The sequence below is a fragment of the Pogona vitticeps genome, chromosome W, assembly GCF_051106095.1.
Source record: "Pogona vitticeps strain Pit_001003342236 chromosome W, PviZW2.1, whole genome shotgun sequence".
In the NCBI taxonomy this organism is placed as follows: Eukaryota; Metazoa; Chordata; class Lepidosauria; order Squamata; family Agamidae; genus Pogona; species Pogona vitticeps.
Window position 1 is genome coordinate 1718650 of NC_135798.1, and position 19981 is coordinate 1738630.

The 19981-nt window shown below is 45.3% G+C and overlaps 1 protein-coding gene across 1 annotated transcript; it reads right to left on the bottom strand.

Annotated features, from left to right (window-relative positions):
• Window positions 1-586: 586 nt before the first annotated feature.
• Window positions 587-19885, bottom strand: LOC144584978 (uncharacterized). Its single transcript, XM_078382373.1, is given in 4 exon segments — window positions 587-10593; window positions 10596-10912; window positions 11299-11393; window positions 18768-19885. Coding segments are annotated over 2 exon segments (2076 nt in total). The 5' UTR covers window positions 10813-10912; window positions 11299-11393; window positions 18768-19885; the 3' UTR covers window positions 587-8734.
• Between the last annotated feature and the right edge of the window lie 96 nt (window positions 19886-19981).

A 19981-nucleotide genomic window follows, 5' to 3' on the forward strand; every position in this document is an offset into this window, starting at 1 on the left:
TTAGTTGTTGAATTTTAAAGTTTTAAAGTTTTAAATGCTTGGATTCGTTAGTGCACCTTGTAAAACCTTTGCAAACTTAATTTGGCTTTGTTCTGAGTCTTCGTTAATTTTTGGTGCATTTTTTTCTCCCCCATTGAAATGCATTGAAGCCTACTCAATGCATTTGAATGGGGGATACATTGTTTCACTTAGCGATGTTTCCTATGGCAATTTTCGCTTAAGGACGTTAATCCGTTCCAATTGGAACGGATTATCCAGTTTTCAATGCATCTCTATGGGAAAACGCGTTTCACTTAGCGATGTTTCTACATAGCGATTTTTTTGGAACCAATTAAAATCGTTAAGTGAGGCACCACTGTGGTAAAAAAATTGAAACGCTGGAATCCAGACTTCACGCTTTGATTTCTCAACCATGTTGTTATGTGCTCTAAATAACGGGTGCCTCTGTCGCTTATTCAGTCAACTTTTATCCACATAAGGAACCATAGAGTTTTTCTGTTGTTTCCTTGGGATCTTTCCTCTACCCTAGCAGAGATTTATCCAATTCAGGTACCAGTATGCAGACAAACAATGAAAAGAGAGTTCATTAAGGTAAAGAAAAAATTGTATTGTAGCAGTAGTCATACAGACAGAGTTGTCTTAGTTCAGTCCATTGGTCATACACAATAAAGCATTCAATATCAGTCCATTTCCCATAGCACATATCCAGAGTCCATAGCAATATCCAGCATCGTGAATCTGTCCTGCAGAGTAGTGCCTTCGTCTCTCCTCGTTCAACCCAAAAAAAGTGCTCAGAGGCTCTTAATTTTATTGCCGCTAGTGGCCAATCAGAGATTAGCTTCTCCAGGGTTCTTCTCCAGCATTATTGTTTCCACAGCTGGGTTAAATCAAACTGGTCAGCTAGTTACTTGCACAGCTGAAGTAATTAATCAGACTCTTTCTTACAAACTTTTTACGAACTTTGATTATCAATTCTTAAAGGGCTGTTGTTAGCCGCCCAGAGTGGTCGATTGACCAGATGGGTGGGATATAAATAGAATAAATAAACTAAAATAAATAAAATGAATATTGTAAGCCTGTCAGCTCAGACTGAAGCTGTTCCCACATTCTTTGTTTTTCAAAGGTTTCCTTTTTGTATGAGTTCTTGGATGAATAAAAAGATGACTGCTTTTATGGAAAGTCCTCCTACATTCCGTGTATTTCTATGGCCTCTTCCCTGTATGATGTCTTTGATATCTACAGGTCAGACCTTCATTAGGATACCCGACTCCACAGGAATCCTACAGAAATTTACAGACCTCCTAGGCAAGGAGATTCTACAATTCCAGTTGTCACCACTGGAAGACAACTGACCCACCGGGGTCCTGCCAAAAGCCCTCTCTGAGAGGTTGGTCCATCTCTCCCTTTCTCTCTTCAGCTAGCGTGCCTCTCTCCTCCCTGATCTTTCTCCTCCCCCTTCCAACCTCTTTCTCTCCCCAATAGGAGGGTTTCTCCGGTCTTACTTCTCTCTGTCTCCTTTCTGCCTCTTATGAGGTATCATCAAGTTCTCCCACTGTTTGGTCCAGGGATTCTCCATTCATATCCACTCCCAGCCTTGTGGTAATATCCTAATTTTGCCCTTCTACCTCTCCACCTTCTGCTCTCTCCCTTCTTGATGGTTCCCCAAGATATATTTCTCTTCCCCCCTCCTGTCTTATTCCTTTCTTTTTCTCCTGCACCTCTGCTGCTACCCTAATGTTCCTTTACCCAGTCAATCCTTTCCTCTGATGGACCTTCTGCTTCCCTCACTGGAACTTCCACCTTAGACACCCCAGGCTCTTTATTTCCAGACTCTCCCATACCTTCATTGGCCTAAAGTTTTGATTCTTCACATGGAACTATCTCTATCCTCCTGGTCTTCTCTGTGACCCTTCTCATCTCGCTATCTTTCCATTCTCCCCATGGAGGTGTCACTTCTCTGACGGGTGATATGTTCTGTCTCTGGGGCTCCATGGACTTCTCCCTCCTCTTTTCAGGAAAGGACGGCACTCCGGTCAGGATGGGTTCAGCCCGACTTTCTCCATCAGATAGACAGCCAGTGACAAGGTGTTTGAAGCTCATCTGGGTATCTCGTAGGAAGTCTTTTAATTGTTCCAGTGATTCAAGGCAATTCCAAAACTTGTTAATTCTGTACAAGTTCATTTATTTACATCATTACTAGATTCCATAATTAATTATACTAAATCCAAAAAAAATATGTAAGGCACTCTTACAGGCGTGAGGAAAAAACTGTTGGTAGAGATCTGTCGTCTTTAAATCCAAGCATCATACAATCATGAAAAAACTGCAGGCTTACTTAAAATACATCCTTGTATCTTGTAAAAATATGCAGCAACTTAAATTTAGATAATAGGGAAAATTTAAGGTTTGTTTGAATCTAGAATGCAAACACATTAAAACACTGGTGCTCATAATCCAGAAAGATAGCATACATCTTCAGAACATTTCAAACTTCCTAAGAATACAATGATAAAAATCAAAAAACCCTTATTATTTTCAATGGAAGACATGCAAAATTATTTAAACTTTAAAAAAATATATATGCAAAGTTCTTTCTTTCTTTACTTAAACCTTTGTAGGCATTTAAAAAGAGAAGGAACATGCAGCCATAACAGTTTGTGCCATAATATTACAGACCAAGGGGAACAATCATGGAGGTTTGAACTAGAAAGGTGATGCAGTAGGGGGTTGGGGAAGGGGTTTTGACTTAGAGACCGCTAGTAGAAACTCCGCTACCAAGCTGGAGATGGTCGCCGAATAATCACTTAAAAGGATAGGAACAGGGTCGACAAAGGAAACAAAAAGAGAAGACAGAAGGGGTTCAAGGATGTTGTTTCGTAGGTATTGGTGAGCCGGGCAACGAAGTAATATGTGTTCTAGAGTGTCTGGCTCAGATGAGCAAGAAGGACAAAGCCTGTTGTTGCGTGGTATGTTTGCAAATCTGCCAAAATGAACAGCAGATGGAAAGATGTTTAGTCTTGCTAGCATAAATGCTCTCCTTTTACTGGGATTAATTAATTTACTGAAATAATTTGAGGGTCTACCAAGTGAGGGAAAGAGGCCGAAGAAGTGAGGGGAACAAGTAGGGTTTACATTAGGGAGTAATAGATTGAGTTCCTGTTGCCAGAGTTTGGATTTGATGATTTGGTGGGCTCTGTGAAGGTTGGTGTCTGAAAGAGATTCGGGGGAGAGGTCCAGAGATGCGAGCTTAGCATCGAGAAGTTTAGACCACTTGGATGAGAAGGGATCTTTTAATAGGTCATTGAGTAAGGAGTCAGGGGGGGTATTGAGGTGGAGTCTAAGCCAAAACTTGAAGGTTAGGGACCAAGCGGTGGTGGAGGGGAGACGGATGCCTAATTCAAGTATCAGTGTGGATAATCTAATTAGGTTAGGGACCCCAAGAATCCTTCTGAGGAAGGAGGCAGCTACTTTGTCAAGGTCTTGATTTGCAGCCTCAATCCAGATTGGGGCTCCATATAGCAGCTGGGAAAGGATTTTGATTTGGAATATGTGGAGAGCAGCAGGGATGTACTGGTTGCCACTGTTAAAGTGAAAACGGGCAATTGCATTTAAATGTGGTAAGGCTGAGGAAATGGCAGATTTGCGGTGGTGGGTCCAGCTATGTCGAAAGTGGAAAGTGATCCCCAGGTATTTAAAGGTCTGGACTTGCTGGAATGATAAATTACCAATCTTCCAGACAGACGGGGCCCAAGATTTCGAGAAAACCAAAATTTTTGTTTTCTCGGAGTTAATTGATAATTCATTGGCGAGACAGTAATCTTGGAAAGAAGATAGCAGAAGTCTAAGGCCAGGTTTAGTGACTGACAGCAGCACCGCGTCATCTGCATAAAGAAGAATGGGTACGGGGACACCATTAAGGGAGGGAGGGGAGTTTCCAGAACTAGAAAGAAATGAAGGCAAATCTGCAAGATATAAGTTAAAAAGAGAAGGAGCAAGTATACAACCTTGACGGACTCCTTTATTGATGGAAATTTCGTCAGTCATGGGGCCTGTGCCATCAAGGCGAATCCGGCACGAATTGGAAGAGTGAAGGCGTTGAATCAGAAAAAGGAGGCGGGGGTCAATCCCCCAGTTGGCCAATTTCTTCCACAGGATGTCCCTGTTGATTGAATCGAACGCTCCTCTAAGATCAATAAAGGCTGTATACAATTTGACTCTGTGGTGATCAGAGTATTTTTCGGCCAGAAAAGATAGTGTGAAGGCATGGTCGACTGTAGAGGCACCTGGGCGGAAACCTATTTGTTCTCTGCCCGGGAGAGCTTTTGAAAGTGCCCACGATGTGAGTCTATTAAGTAGATATTTAGAATAGAGCTTCCCAATGAACGAAAGAAGGCTTATTGGCCTGTAATTGTTCGGGATAGCAGGATCACCCTTTTTGTAAATGGGTACAATAATTGAAGATAGCCAGGAGTGGGGGAGAAGACCTGAGTGGTTAATTAATGTGAATAGATTAGATAAGGGCTCCGACCACCATGAGGGGTTGCTTGTAAGAATTTCAGTTGGAATATCATCTGGACCTGGTGCTTTCCCAGGTTTCAAGGTATTGATAAGCTCTTCCACCTCATCCGGGGTTACTGGTGGCCATTCCGGTAGGTCTAGGGGATGCAGAGGAGGGTCTTTATGAGTAACTGGGGCTGTGAAGATTCTGGAAAAGTGAGTAACCCAAGTAGGGGCGGGGATGGGGGAGGGAACAGTACGAGGTAGGGGGGAGTTTGTGCGAGAAACAAGGGTCCAGAAAGATTTGTGGTTGTTGGAATGAATTGCATCGTGGAGTAATTGCCAGTTATGTAGGGCAAATGAGTGCTTCTTTTCTTCTAGAAGGGAACGGCATGCTTTCCTCAGATGGAAATATGATTTTAGAAGGGCCGGGGAGGGGTCGCGGCGGACTGAGAGGAAAAACTGTCTGACACACTTCTTGGCATTCCAGCATTCTGTATCAAACCAAGAAGGAGGATGTGTGTAGGAGTTATTAGAAGAAAATGCTCTAAGAAACTGAACTAGAGCCTTTGAGAGGGACTCATAAGTCTCGATGGCAGTAGAGGGTGAGTTAGTCTCAGTCAGTTTCAGATTTAGATTGATAGAGTCTTTCGTTCTGGACCGGGCATTGAAAGCTTCCTCAATCTTAGGGGACCATTTAAGGCGAGGTCTAGGTTGTGGTCGGGGGTACTTTGATATCATGTTGGGGGATGGAAGACTTAGAGCAAGGTGGATGGGCAAGTGATCGCTATCAGAACGAGAATCGATAGCGAAGTCTGTGAGGAAGGGCAGGACAACTGAAGAGGCAAGTGCATAATCTAAAACGCTAGTTCCCCTGGAGGAGAAGTGGGTTAATCTGCCTGGGATGTCGTTAGCGGTAGAGCCATTGAGTATGTTTAAATTGAATTCAAGACATAAGTCTACCATTTGTGAAGTATGGTTATTGAATGCGGAGTCTAGAGAGAGTCTTGGGCCTTGGAACTCAGGTGGGATCAGTTCTTCTGAGTCCCAATTCATATGTTGGGATAGGGCTAAATTGTTAGGGCCCAGTCTGGCGTTGAAGTCGCCCAAGAATAAAAGGGGGGCAGATGGTTTGGACACCAGGTATTCTGTTGTGAAAAGCTTCACCTCATCCCAGGGGGAGGGAGTGACTGTATAGGAAGGGGGAATGTATATATTAAAAACTAATATCTTGGAGTCTTTGCATGAGAGCAAGAAAGCTTGGAAGAACCTGGATTGGGAGGCAAGGGGAGTTAGAGAATACCCAGAAGAGGGTATATATATGCAAAGTTTAAAAAGCACTATTTGGATATGTGTGTTGTTAAGAAACAGAAAATTTTGTTCTCACCCAGAGTTTGTAAAATCCATTGATAGCTGTCACTGCCACACTGTTATCTTTCTGCTCTTCCAAGGACTTCCACCCAGCATCATGAAACCAAACATCTGTTTCTCTGTTCCTTTCTAATAATACTTTTTGTGAGATCTCTCCCAATTTTTATATTCCTCTGTTCTGCATCAGTCAGCAAAACCAAATTTTCCCAAGGCTTAGATTTCCCAGCCTCTGAGAAGCTCAGATGTTAAGGATCAAAGGATTTGATCACCTCTGACCCAGTGCAGTCTAGCACCCAAAGAGACTGGAGCTTGAAAAACCAAACTTTCCACTCCTTCCAAAAATCCCTGCCATGACAAAGCAGGATACTCTAAATCAGGGGTTTTAAACTCAATTTACCCGGGGGCCGCTGAAGGCAGAGTCTGGATGAGGCTGGGACGCATCAGATTTTCCGCCAAGCAGAGCAAGAGCCTGAGGAAGCGGCCCAGGAGTTTCCTTAGCCGGCAGACAGGTGGGCTGGCTGGCAGGCTGCAGTTCTGGATGGAGAGTGCAAGAAGTGCTGTCTTGGGCGAGAGCTGGCGAGCGAGGCAAGGCTTTTTTTTACTCTTGACAGCAGAGGATGTGGGGGGGCAGGCAAGGTGAGGGCCACAAACTATCATCTGAGGGGCCGCAAATGGCCCCCGGGCCGCATGTTTGAGACCCCTGCTCTAAATATAATAGCACAGAAGAGCCTAGTTCTTCATAAATAATACACACTATATATGTTTATAAAAATTAAATAGTAGAAATTCATTGGTACCCTTTTTAAAATTCAGTTACTATTATTTAGGAGGATAAAGACTTATAAAACAAATGAGAGCTTCTCTCTCTTCACTACTTGCTTTTCTTTCATCAGTTAGCCTTAGAACATCCATCCTTTTCTTTTTACACCAGGGGTCTCAAACTCAATTTACCTTGGGGCTGCTGGAGACAGAAGCTGGGTGAGGTTGATTTTCCACAAAGCGGAGCAAGAGCCCGAGGAAGCTGCCCAGGAGTTTCCTTAGCCCGGCTGGGCCTCCAAGGAGGAGGAGGAGGGGCGTGAGAGCCCTCGTCACTGGCCATGACCCCTTCATGCTCCTTCTTCACTACCACCACCAGCAGGAGGAGGACAAAGAAGCGGAAAAGGGAGGGAGTGCCACTGACCGCATAGCCAGAGGGGAGGAGGGCACGGCATAAAATTTTTAAAAACCCCTCACAGAATCGCCTTGCCAAAGGAGAAAAGCCCTCATTGGTACCCATGAAATTAAAAAACCGGGTGGCCCCCCCAGGTGTGCACCCACATGCACACACACACAGAAGTACGGCAAACTTATTCTGAGGGCCCCACTCCAAAAAAAGGGGCATTCAGCAGCAGCAGCTACCCCCACAAAAGAGGAGCAAACTTTACAAGGCGAGCCCAGGCAGCCTCCAGAGCCGAGGCGGCTGAAGCAGGACGAAGAGGAGGAGGAGGAAGCACCACCAGGTGCTGAGGCGGCCGCTGACTGGGCTGGTGCTGGAGGTGCTGACAGAAAAGGTGCCAGAGAGCTGCTTCCCTGGAAGAAGCAGTAGCAGCTGCTGTTGGTGGCTTGGAGGTGCTCTTTGAGGACGGGCCAGGAGTGAGCTCTGCTCTAAGGCATTGCTTGGCGGTGGCTCAGGCACTCAGGGAAAGGGCCGGCAGCATGCCTCACTCGCCGACTCTCCCCCAAGACAGTGTCTCTTGCACCCTCCATCCAGAACTGCAGCCTGCCAGCTGGCAGACAGGCGACCTGGCTAGCAGGTTGCAGTTCTGGATGAAGGGTGCAAGAGGCGCTATCTCGGGAGAGAGCTGGCAAACAAGGCAAGGCTTTTTTTGACTCTTGACAGCAGAGGACGTGTGGGCGCTTCGGGGGGGTGGCAAGGCGGGGGCCACAAACTATCATCCGGTGGGCCACAAATGGCCCCCGGGTCGCATGTTTATTTATTTATTTATTATTTATTATTATTTTATTTATTTAATTTATATCCCGCCTATCTGCATCACATAGGACCACTCTAGGCGGCTTACAACAGTGACCATTTACAATAAAAATTAATACAGTTTTAAAGTAGGGGAAAGGCAAGAACGAAGTGAAACAAAGACTAGGGCAAAGGAAAAATAGGGAAGGTCAGGAACTGGCGGTGGGGAAGGCCTGCCGGAACATCAGCATTTTTGTTTTTTAAAGATACCCAGCGAGGGGGCGGCGCGAATGTCAGGGGGAAGGTTATTCCAGAGGCGAGGAGCCACTGCCGAGAAGGCCCGATTTCTTGTCTTTTCTTTCCGGGCCTCCCTCGGCGTTAGGCTCCTCAGCCTCACCTCCTGACTCGCGCGAGTGACACGGGTAGAACTTGGTGGAAGGTGTTCTGCCAAGTATCGAGGCCCTAAGCCATTTAGGGCTTTATACGAAAGCATCAGCACTTTGAAGTCGATGCGGAAACGGATGGGCAGCCAATGCAGTGCGGCCAGAGTGGGAGAAATATGTTGGTATTTTTTCACGCCACTGATAAGTCTGGCCGCAGCATTCTGCACCACCTGTAGTTTCCGCAGCAGCCTCAAAGGCAGCCCCACGTAGAGACCCGTTTTACACTAATTTTGTAAAAGCTTCCATTATACAATATATACTTATGCTCATTTTTAAAGCAAGAACTTCCACGTCTATTTTGTGGTATCTCTCTGTTAATTAACAATAGAAGTAAAACACATCACAAGTGGCACTTCAAATGCACTCCATTTTTTTTGCTTTTTCTCTCTTTTGCATTGAGTCAGCTTTTGGTTGCTTAATTTTTCCACTGGAAACCAGCACAAAACTGAATGAGTTTCTTATGCGTTAATTATCAGGACCTCTGAGTAAAACCCCTTCCACATTCCAAGCACTTATGCAGTTTCTCCCCAGTGTGAGTCCTTTGCTGTAACCTAAGGTGACCACTTAGTCTGAAGCTCTTTCCACATTCCAGGAATTTATGTGGTTTCTAGCCAGTGTGAGTCCTTTGATGTAACCTAAGGTGACCTCTCTGACTAAAGCTCTTTCCACATTCCAAGCATTTATGTGGTTTCTCCCCAGTGTGAGTTCTTTCATGTTTCCTAAGGCCACCACTGTCACTAAAACTCTTTCCACATTCCATGCATTTATGTGGTTTCTCCCCAGTGTGAGTCCTTTGATGTAACCTAAGGACACAACTGAGAATAAAGCTCTTTCCGCATTCCATGCATTTATGTGGTTTCTCCCCAGTGTGAATCCTTTCATGTTTCCTAAGGTCACCACTGTTACTAAAACTCTTTCCACATTCCATGCATTTATGTGGTTTCTCCCCGGTGTGAGTTCTTTGATGTGTCCTAAGGTGACCACTCTGACTGAAGCTCTTTCCACATTCCATGCATTTATGTGGTTTCTCCCCAGTGTGAGTCCTTTGATGTAATCTAAGGCGACCACTGTTACTAAAACTCTTTCCACATTCCATGCATTTATGTGGTTTCTCCCCGGTGTGAGTTCTTTGATGTGTCCTAAGGTGACCACTCTGACAAAAGCTCTTTCCACATTCCAAGCATTTATGTGGTTTCTCCCCAGTGTGGGTCCTTTGATGTAACCTAAGTTCACCACTGCGACAAAAGCTCTTTCCACATTCCATGCATTCGTACGGTTTCTCCCAAGTATGAATCCTTTCATGTTTCCTAAGGTAACCACTCTGACTAAAGCTCTTTCCACATTCCATGCATTTGTACGGTTTCTCCCCAGTGTGAATTCTTTGATGTAATCTTAGGACGCCACCATGACTAAAGCTCTTTCCACATTCCAAGCATTTATGTGGTTTCTCTCCAGTGTGAGTCCTGTGATGTAACTTAAGAGTGCTACTTTGACTAAAGCTCTTTCCACATTCCGTGCATTTATGTGGTTTCTCCCCAGTGTGAGTCCTTTGATGTAACTTAAGAGTGCTACTTTGACTAAAGCTCTTTCCACATTCCGTGCATTTATGTGGTTTCTCTCCAGTGTGAGTCCTTTGATGTAACCTAAGGTCACCACTGCGACTAAAGCTCTTTCCGCATTCCATGCATTTATGTTGTTTTTCACCAGTGTGAATCCTTTGATGTTTCCTAAGGTAACCACTCTGACTAAAGCTCTTTCCACATTCTATGCATTTATTCGGTTTCTCCCCAGTGTGAGTCCTTTGATGTGACTTAAGGTCACTACTCTTACTAAAGTTCTTTCCACATTCCATGCATTTATGTGGTTTCTCCCCAGTGTGACTCCTTTGATGTGATGTAAGGGTATCACTGCGACTAAAACTCTTTCCACATTCCATGCATTTATGTGGTTTCTCTCCAGTGTGAGTCCTTTGATGTAACCTAAGGGTGCTACGGTGACTAAAGCTCTTTCCACATTCCATGCATTTATGTGGTTTCTCCCCAGTGTGGGTCCTTTGATGTAACCTAAGGGTGCTACGGTGACTAAAGCTCTTTCCACATTCCATGCATTTATGTGGTTTCTCCCCGGTGTGAGTCCTTTGATGTGTCCTAAGGTGACCACTCTGACTAAAACTCTTTCCACATTCTATGCATTTATGTGGTTTCTCTCCAGTGTGAGTCCTTTGATGTAACCTAAGGTGACCACTCTGACTGAAGCTCTTTCCACATTCCAAGCATTTATGTGGTTTCTCCCCAGTGTGAGTTTTTTGATGTGTCCTAAGGTGACCACTCTAAAACTCTTTGCACATTCTATGCATTGATGTGGTTTTTCCCCGGTGTGAGTTCTTTGATGTGATCTAAGGATACTACTGTGACTGAAGCTCTTTCCACATTCCATACAGGGATACATTTTCTCCCCTCCATGTTTTCTTTGATGTCTACTGAGGTGACATGCATTTACATGATTTCTCTCCTGTGCCAGTCCTTTTATGTGAAGTCCATGCATGGCCATTCCTATTTTCAGTTCTCTGTTTTCTTGCTTGATTGCGAGTTCCTGCCCAGGTTGCCCCACTTGATGCTAGGCAATTCTCCTGTTCATCATCATCTTCTAGCTTAGAAAAAGAAGAGAAACAATGACTTCCAATATCTGCAGGAATAAGGAATGATGTGTGCCGACTCCGCCTGAGTCACAGAGGAGGAATGAAAGACAGCCAAATAGGCGAGGGAAGAGAACCAGGGAGGGGATGCTGCCAAACCGGAGGGTGTTCCTTTGGGCTTCAGTTTGGATGGACTCTTTAGTGAGGGACCTTTTGGAGGGAGGAGTCATGAAGGGAGGATAATTTCCTCACCCAAGTAAGTGCATCAAATTCAAAGTATATTAACTTTCTTCCTTCTCAAATTCTCCCCAATGATTGTTCTTAAGTTTCCAGAAAATTAGAAAGGAATTTCTCAAAGTTGATTAAAGAGGAAACAAATAATTGAAAGAGAGGTTACTTACCTGTAACCATGGTTCTTCAAGTGGACCTCTGTGAATTCACACATTTGGGTTAAGTCAGCACGTGCGCTGGAACTTCAGAATCTTCTAGAGCTTTTCTGAAAAGATACAAAGTTTAGATTGCCCCTTGCATGTATGCTCCATTCCCCCCAGCCTTCAGTTCCATTTATCCGCCACCATAAGAGCATGAGCTCAAATATACCATAAAAAGTGACGGATAGTGTCAGCAATCAGCTCCCCAAGAGGATGCTTGACCGGTCGGACAGAGAGTAATTAGGAATTTTCACACCCTTTTAATTAACTGAGTAGAGTCCTGATTACTTAGTCAAGGCCTGTGACAAAATCCTGCTTACAAGTCTGCCCTCATAAGAACACTTTTGTACCTTAGGAAAATCCAAAAAAGGCACACACATGAGCTTTGTAGTCCTGGGACCCAATATGCTCAATATGATAGGACTCGGTAGCATAATGTGACCAATTTAATAATTTAAATTGCCCTTCAGGTGACACTCTGACAGGTTACTGTTCAAGAGACCAATTGGTTTGAATAATAAGTGTTTTATTAAAGAAAATAGAAAATTCCATGAAGAAAATTCAGCTCAGCCTAAGTAAGCAAAAGAATCATTTTCAAAACAGATTACAAAATAGAAAAAAGGCAAAAAATCCATAAAAATATAAAAACAGGAAAAATATTTAAAAATCACAAAAAAACCACAAAAATATATGAAAAGCTATTTAAGGGAAAACAAAAGGCAAAAGCCCCCCTTCTTCTAAAAATCCCTGCATCTTATAAAGTCCTTCTTCAGCAAGCAAGCATTTTTAAAATAATTACCCCAAAAATAATCCACATGAAAAAGTAAAAATTAATCCATGGAAAATGAATAAGGTAATCCATTAGTAATCCACAGGTAATCTACAGGTAATCCAAGCAGGTAAATCATAGAAAAAGTATCCAAGCAGATCCATGGCAAAAAGAATAATAATCCACAATAGGGAACAAAATTCAGGAACCCAGAAAGGGCTCAATATTCCAAAAAAGAAAAAGGCCTAGGAAAGGCCTGGTCCATTAGGTAACATCCATGGTAAAGGCTTCCCTTAGGATAATGTCCAGCAGATGGTTTAGGATGGCATCAATTGACTCCACATGGCTTCTCCCATGATTTGACTCTCTGTTTTGTCTTCCCTTATCTCCCTTTCTCACGCTCATGATCATGTCACGATCATGTCTACGGCCCTGGTGGCAGCCATGATCCAGCTGTCAACTAGAGCATCAACAGGAGCGCTAGCCAGGTCAGCCGTAACCCCTCTCATGGCATCCTGGAATCCAACCGGATCCAGTAGAGTTCGAGGGTGGACCATAGAAATAGGTTCCTGCTCCCTGCGAGGGGGGAGAGCCACGGAAATGTTACATTTTACCAGATGGTGATCTGACCATGACAAGAGGAGCGACACAAGGTCAGTAACCACCAGACCACATTCGCTCCAATTGGTGGAAAAGACCAGGTCCAACATATGACCACCCACGTGGGTGGGGCCGTTGACATGTTGAGACATGTTCAAGGAAGCCATGGTTTCCAGGAACTCAAGAGCTGGCCCAGTGACCTCTGCCTCCGCATGCACGTTGAAATCACCCAAGACCAAAAGCCTCGGGGATCCCAACAATGCCACGGAGACAAAGTTGGCCAGCTCCGGAAAGGAAGTCACTGGGTTACAGGGAGCGCGATAACACAGCAAAATCCCAATTCCATCCCTGGCCCCAATTGACATGTGGAGTGCCTCTAGACCTGGCTTTATCACAGAGGAGCGCCTAGTAACCTGTAAGCTGGATTTATAAACAATGGCTACTCCCCCCCGCCCCTTCAGTCTACCCTGGTGCTAGATGGCATAACCCGGCAGACAGATGAGAGCCAGGGGAGGACCCCCTCCCCGCCAATCCATGTCTTGGTAATGCATGCCAGGTCTGCATCCTCCTCCAGGATAAGGTCGTGAATTACCTTGGACTTGTTGGATACAGACCTGGCATTCAACAACAGCAGGCATAGAGTGGAGGGCCGACTGGTCTGGCTACCTCGGTACTGGGGGTTGGTCACCATCTCAGAACAATGAACAGCCTTTAAGCATCTGTCCATTGTTCTTCTGACACGAGTAGGGACAGAGCCAACGCCATATCTTCCTCTACCTGCGATCACAGGAATATTAAAAGGCCCCTGGCTGGGCGAACAGGCCTTCCACTCCATATCCAGGAAAGGAAAAGGAAAAAGGAAAAAGAAAAAAATAATTCAATCCCTAAATTAATAAGAACAACTATATACTATAAAATAGAAAAAATACAAAAACAATAAGAGTCCCAAATTATATGATTTCTGCAATGCTGCCAGTGTTTTTCCAGAAGGTTGTGGAATGTTTTTCTGCAGGCCTGAGAAAGACATTCCTAGATAAGGAAAATGGACCTTGTTGTGGTGTGCTTGCAGACGCACTACGTAAATGCCGCCTGTTACCCATGGGAAGAGAATGGAGCTGAGAAGAGAGACGATAAAGAGGACTGTTTACCTGACTTCCTGCCGTGATTGGTTGTCAGCGTGAGAGAGGGGAGATCAGGGATGTGCCAGCAAAGCTTGGAAAAGGAACTCTTACTATGGACAGGAGTCTAGTTGAGTCTTTAGTTTTAGTCTAGCTAATCGTGGTGCTTTATTCGTTTATTATAAACTTTCTATGGAATATACTTTGATTCTTTCATTTTACCATGGACATTCCTGAATTTTTACTTATGGATTACTTCATTCCTTTTTTCTGTGGATTACCTTTTGGATTATTTTGAAAATGGACTTTTTTCTGATCTACGTGCTTGCTACAGAAGGACTGGGCAAGATGTAGGAGATTTTAGAAGAAGGGGGGCTTTTGCCTTTTTGCCTTCCCTTAAATAGCTTTTTACTTATTTTCATGGGTTTTTGATATTTTTGATATTTTTGCTGTTTTTGTATTATTATGGATTTATTGCTTCACTTCTATTTTGTATCCAGTTTGAAAATGATTCATTTGCTTGCTTATGCATAAAGTGACTTTTCTTTATGGAATTTTCTATATTAAAACAATAATAATGAAAAGCAATTGGTCTCTTGAACAGTAAACTGCCTTAGTGTCACCTGAAGAGGAATTTAAACCATTAAATTGGCCACTTATGCTATTGAGTCCTGACATATTGAGCCTATGGGGTCTAAGGACTACAAAGCTCATGTGTTTGATCTTTTTGGAGTTTCTTAAGGTACTGAGATACTATTTTAGGACAGACTTGTAAGCGGGAGTTTGTCACAGGCCTTGCTGGGTTACCAGGACTCAACTCAGCTAACATAAGGGTGTGAAAACTTCTAATTACTCTCTGTCCGAACAGTCAAGCATCCTCTAGGGGAGCTGATCGCTTACACAGGTAACTTTGGTCTTGGAGATAAAAATGAAGCAGGGCAAAGGCTAATAACATTTTGTTAAGAGAACAAGCTGATCATCACAAACACTCTTTTCCAACAACACAAGAGGCGACTCTACACATGGAAATTACCAGATGGCCAATACCGAAATCAGATTATGTTCTCAGCAGCCAAAGATGGAGAAGCTCTATACAGTCAGCAAAAACAAGACCTGGAGCTAATTGTGGCTCTGATCATCAGCTTCTTATAGCAAAAGCTTAACTGAAGATTGTAGGGAAAACCACTGGGTCAGTCAATTATAATCTAAACCAAATCTCTTATGAATACACAATGGAGGTGAAGAATAGATTTAAGGAACTAGATTTGGTATACAGAGTGCCTGAAGAACTATGGATAGAGACTTGTATCATTGTACAGTACGCAGCAACAGAAACCATCCCAAAGAAAAGGAAATACAGGAAAGCAAAGTGGCTGTCCAACAAGGTCTTACAAATAGTAGAGAAGGGAAACAAAATGCAAGGGAGATAGGGAAAGTTACAGAAAATTGAATGCTGATTTCGAAAGAATAGAATGGAGAGACAAGATCTATTCAAGAAAACTGGAGATATTAAAGGAATATTTTGTGCAAAGATAGACATGATAAAGGACAAAAATTGTAGGGACCTAACAGAAGCAGAGGAACGAGAGACCAAATTGCTAACATGTGCTGGATTATGGAGAAAGCTAGAGAATTCCAGAAAAACATCTACTTCTGCTTCATTGACTACGTAAAAGCCTCTGACTCTGTGGACCACAGCAAACTATGGCAAGTCCTTAAAGAAGTAGGAGTGACTGATAACCTTATCTACCTCCTGAGAAACCTATACATGAGACAGGAAACAACAGTTAGAACTGGATATGGAAGAACTGATTGGTTCAAAATTGGGAAAGGAGTATGACAAGGCTGTATATTGTCCCCCTGCTTATTTAACTTATATGCAGAATACATCATGCAAAAGGTCGGACTGGAGGAATCCCAAGACGGAATTAAGATTGCCGGAAGAAATATCAACAACCTCCGATATGCAGATGATACCACTCTGATGGCAGAAAGTGAGGAGGAATTAAGGAACCTTGTAATGAGGGTGAAAGAGAAGAGCGCAAACAATGGTCTGAAGCTCAACATCAAAAAACTAAGATCATGGGCACTGGCCCCATCACCTCCTGGCAAATAGAAGGCAAAGATATGGAGGCAGTGACAGCTTTCACTTTCTTTGGCTCCATGACCACTGCAGATGGTGACAGCAGCAACAAAATTAAAAGACGCCTGCTTTTTGGGAGGAAAACAGTGACAAACCTACACAGCATCTTTTAAAAAAGTGACATCACCTTGCTGACAAAGGTCCACATAGTCAAAGCTATGGCTTTCCCTGTAGTGATGTATGGAAGTGAGAGCTGGACCATAAAGAAGGCTGACCGCTGAAGAATTGATGCTTTTGAATTGTGGTGCTGGAGGAGGCTCTTGAGAGTCTCCCGGACTACAAGAACACACCTATCCATTTTGAAGGAAATCAACCCTGAGTGCTGACTGGAAGGACAGATCCTGAAGCTGAGGCTCCAATACTTTGGCCATCTCATGAGAAGAGAAGACTCCCTGGAAAAGACCCTGATGCTGGGAAAGGGTGAAGGTAAGAGGAGAAGGGAACGTCAGAGGATGAGACGGTTGGAGAGTGTCATTGAAGCTACCAAAATGAGTTTGGCCGAACTCCAGGGGGCAGTGAAAGAGAGGAGGGCCTGGCGAGCTCTCGTCCATGGGGTCACGAAGAGTCGGACATGACTTAATGACTAAACAACAAAGAAACATAGAAGAGACCAAAGATCTAATCACTCAATTAAAAGCTGGAAAAGCAACTCCTTTGAAGATGATCAGAGAGACTTTCTTCTCCGAAAGTCGATTTAGGATTGCCACCTAAAGGTGGGGTCCTTCCCTAGTCATGCTTAAAACAGATCGGACAAGAATGAAGGGAGTGTGTTTCTTCATTTTGTTTATTTCAACGGGTCTGATCAAAGCCCTGCTAACCCAATAAAGCAGCAGCAGCAACAGGAGGAGAAGAAAGCAGAATACTGGCCCAGGTCAAAGTGAAGGAGCATTTTTAACTCTCCAGCTATTTCTTACATCATTTTTAATTCCTTAATTTGGAATCACTCCCTTGCTCTTTCTAAGTGGAGGAGACCCGCCACCCAGCCTGTGGGAGTTTGTCAAGGCAACTCTGAGGTCGATGCATGGATTAAAGAACCCGTTGGGATTAATAATTGGATTTTTCATTTGCTTTTCCCTTTTCAAAGTTCCCCAAAGCAGAAGTGGCTTCTTTAGTTCAATCTTCAAGATCCCAAAAGGAGAAAGAAGAGACTCACAAGAGCCCCATGACAGAAAGGGGGGGAAGGGCCCTACCCTCCACCCAAAGAAAGTGGAGGGAGCCCAAGCCAGTGAAGAGGGGAAAGGGGACTGTAGTGAACAGCCCTGTCCTCACCTCTCCGTCACCGCAGAACCTTATAGCAGGAGCCTATGAGTGGGCGGAAGGCGGAGCCAAGGGGGGAGGGAGCTGGATATATAAAGGCTGGTGGATGGGGTCTGACGGAGAAGATGCTGAGAAAGAGAGAGACTGTGTGTATCTTGAAAGTGACTAGAGAGTGAGTTAGAGATCTGTAAGAGCCTAGATTGAAACAGAGGGTGAAAAGAGTTTTAAAGTTATATCAGATTTGATTCCAATACAAGTGATTGGCAACCTGTGATTGATCTAATGAATATTTATCACCTAATAACTTCCCTGATCAAATAAGAGCCTTTTCTCTAAACATATCTCTAAACTTTTCTCTAAATATATTTGGTATTAAAGCATTAATACCTGGTGGCAGCAAAGAAGAAAGAAGGGCGAGAACCTCATGAAGGCCGGGGGGGGGCAGGGGCTTCAGAGGAAATCGCCACAGGGACAAAGTAGGAAAGGTATGGCCAGAAGGGTGGGGATGTTTCTGGATGGAGAACACATGGATTCCTATGTGGGAGAGGATGATGATACCAAAAGAAGAGGCAGGAAGGGGAAGGAACCATTGTTCAGCCTGTAAACCTTTCTACTGGGGCAAACAGGAGAGTAGAGGATGAAGCCGAAAGTTAAGAGTGGAGGCAAATGGAGAAAAGAGAGAACGCAGAACGCAGAACGGAAGATCCATCGCCCACGCAGAATTGTGGAATCGCCTCCCCAGAGGAGACGGCCGGAGTGGGAGAGGGGTGGACGGAGGAGACCCTCTTGCATCGGCTGGTGTCAGCCCCAAGGGAAGCCCCACAGAAAGAGGATTACGGTAGTCTATTCTTGAAACTATCTGAGTGTGGACCCATCTGGGGAGTGATAATTACATCCAGGCAGGGGCCCAGCTGCAACACCCGTTTAAGAGGGAAGTAGGCGGATCAGACCATGGGCGCCACCTGGTTCTCCACTGACAGCGATGGCTCCGGAAGGACGCCCAGCGTGCCTTGGGAACCCCCGAAGTCACAGACATCAGGGGAACCCAGCTGGAGGACCCCCCCAATCTTCTTTGGGTTCAGCCTTAGTCTATTGTCCCCTTTATCCTCCCACGTTCCCTGTTAACCAATTATCATCAGAGTCCGAAGTACAGGTGGAGGGTGCAAAGCAAAGCAAACAAAAAAAACCCAGTCTGTCTTGTCTGTCAAGGGGGAACAAGAAGGGAGCCTTGAAGGGGAACCCCCCCCCACACACACACACACACCCCAAATCAGGACAACCAAGGTTTGCCTCTTGTCAATGGCACCGAGCATGAGGTTGGGGTGAGCAGGATTGAGATCTTTTTTAAAAAGCTAAATAAGATGCAAAGAAAACCATATCCCCCAAAACCAGCACTTTGCACATGTTCAGAGAGGCAGTGTGGTGCTGTGGATGGAGTACCGGACTGGAAACCAGGAGATCTGGATTCAAATCCCTGCCGGGCCAGGGAAACTGAGAGGAGAGAGTGGGGGGGGGCAAGGCTACTTAAGCCACCTCTTGAAATCTCACTTACCTTGCAAATGTTGGAGGGATCTGGGATGTGGTTCTTTGTATTCGGTCCCCCCCCCCAAAAAAAGCAAAGGGAATCCAGCTCAGTCTCGCCCCTTCCTAGGAGAAAAGAAAAACAGGAAAGATCATCTGGGAGGCTTTTATGCATAAAGCAAATGGTAAAAAAATCTTTCCTTTCGGGAGATTTTGCCTTCCTCGTGCTCCTATCGAGGGGGGGGCTCCCTCCCCTCTTTCTCACATTGATGGAGGGTCACGAGAGGAGAAAGTGGAACGAGAAGTTCGGGGGGGGGACGACGCCCTTCCCTTCCCTCCCAACCAAGCGCCCCTGAAAAGGGGGGGAGGGAGGAGAGAGAAGATCCCGGAGAATATTGTTTCCGATCCAAATCAGCAGCAGCCAATCTCACACAAGACTCCACACAGAGAAAGACACAGAACATTTTTCCCAGGGTCGGAAACGGGCAGCCCCTCTCTCGCCCCCCCAGGGGCTCTCCTGCCCCCCGCCCCATTGCTGTGGGTGGGAAAAGAAGGGGAGGGAGTGGGATGGAGGGTCTGGGTTCAGGTCAGGGCCTGGTTTCTGTGCCGGGAACTTGCAGGGGCAGCATCAGCCGCCCTGGCTGCCATAGAAACGAAAAATCATCCTCATCATCCACACCCCTCCTTCCCAGCCGGCCCCCCTGTCTTCTCCCTCCTCCAAGCCCCATTTCTCTCCCCCACCACAAAAAAGCCCCCCCCCATTTCCCACTTGGGGCTCTCCAGGACCCCCTTTCCCCAAAGCTTTCCAACAACAAAAGGGGTTTCCTGGGGGGGGGGTCCCGCTCAGACAACGGGGGGGGGAGAGGCGAGGCTGAGGGGACTCCATGAGAAACACACAAAAAGGGGGCCCGGGGGGGGCCTTGCTGGGGGGGGCTTCCTTCCCCTTCGGAGTACCGGGATCTCGGCTCCCCCCGCCCTGCCTTCCCGCCTCTCTTCCCCCCCCCCACAAACACACACGAGACACAACCACACACACACAAAAGCCCCCCAGGAACGGAGTGTGAGGAGTGTGGGGGGGGGAAGCGAGTGGGAACCTCTTTCTAGGGACCCCCCCACTGCTCTCTCCCCCAAAATAGGCTCCCAAATCGCCCCCACCTCCGCCCGGACCCTGAAGCGGGAAAGAAACAGCGAGAGAGGAAAAAAGGGGGGGAGGAGGGAGGAGGCACGGCCTCCACTTCCGGTTCC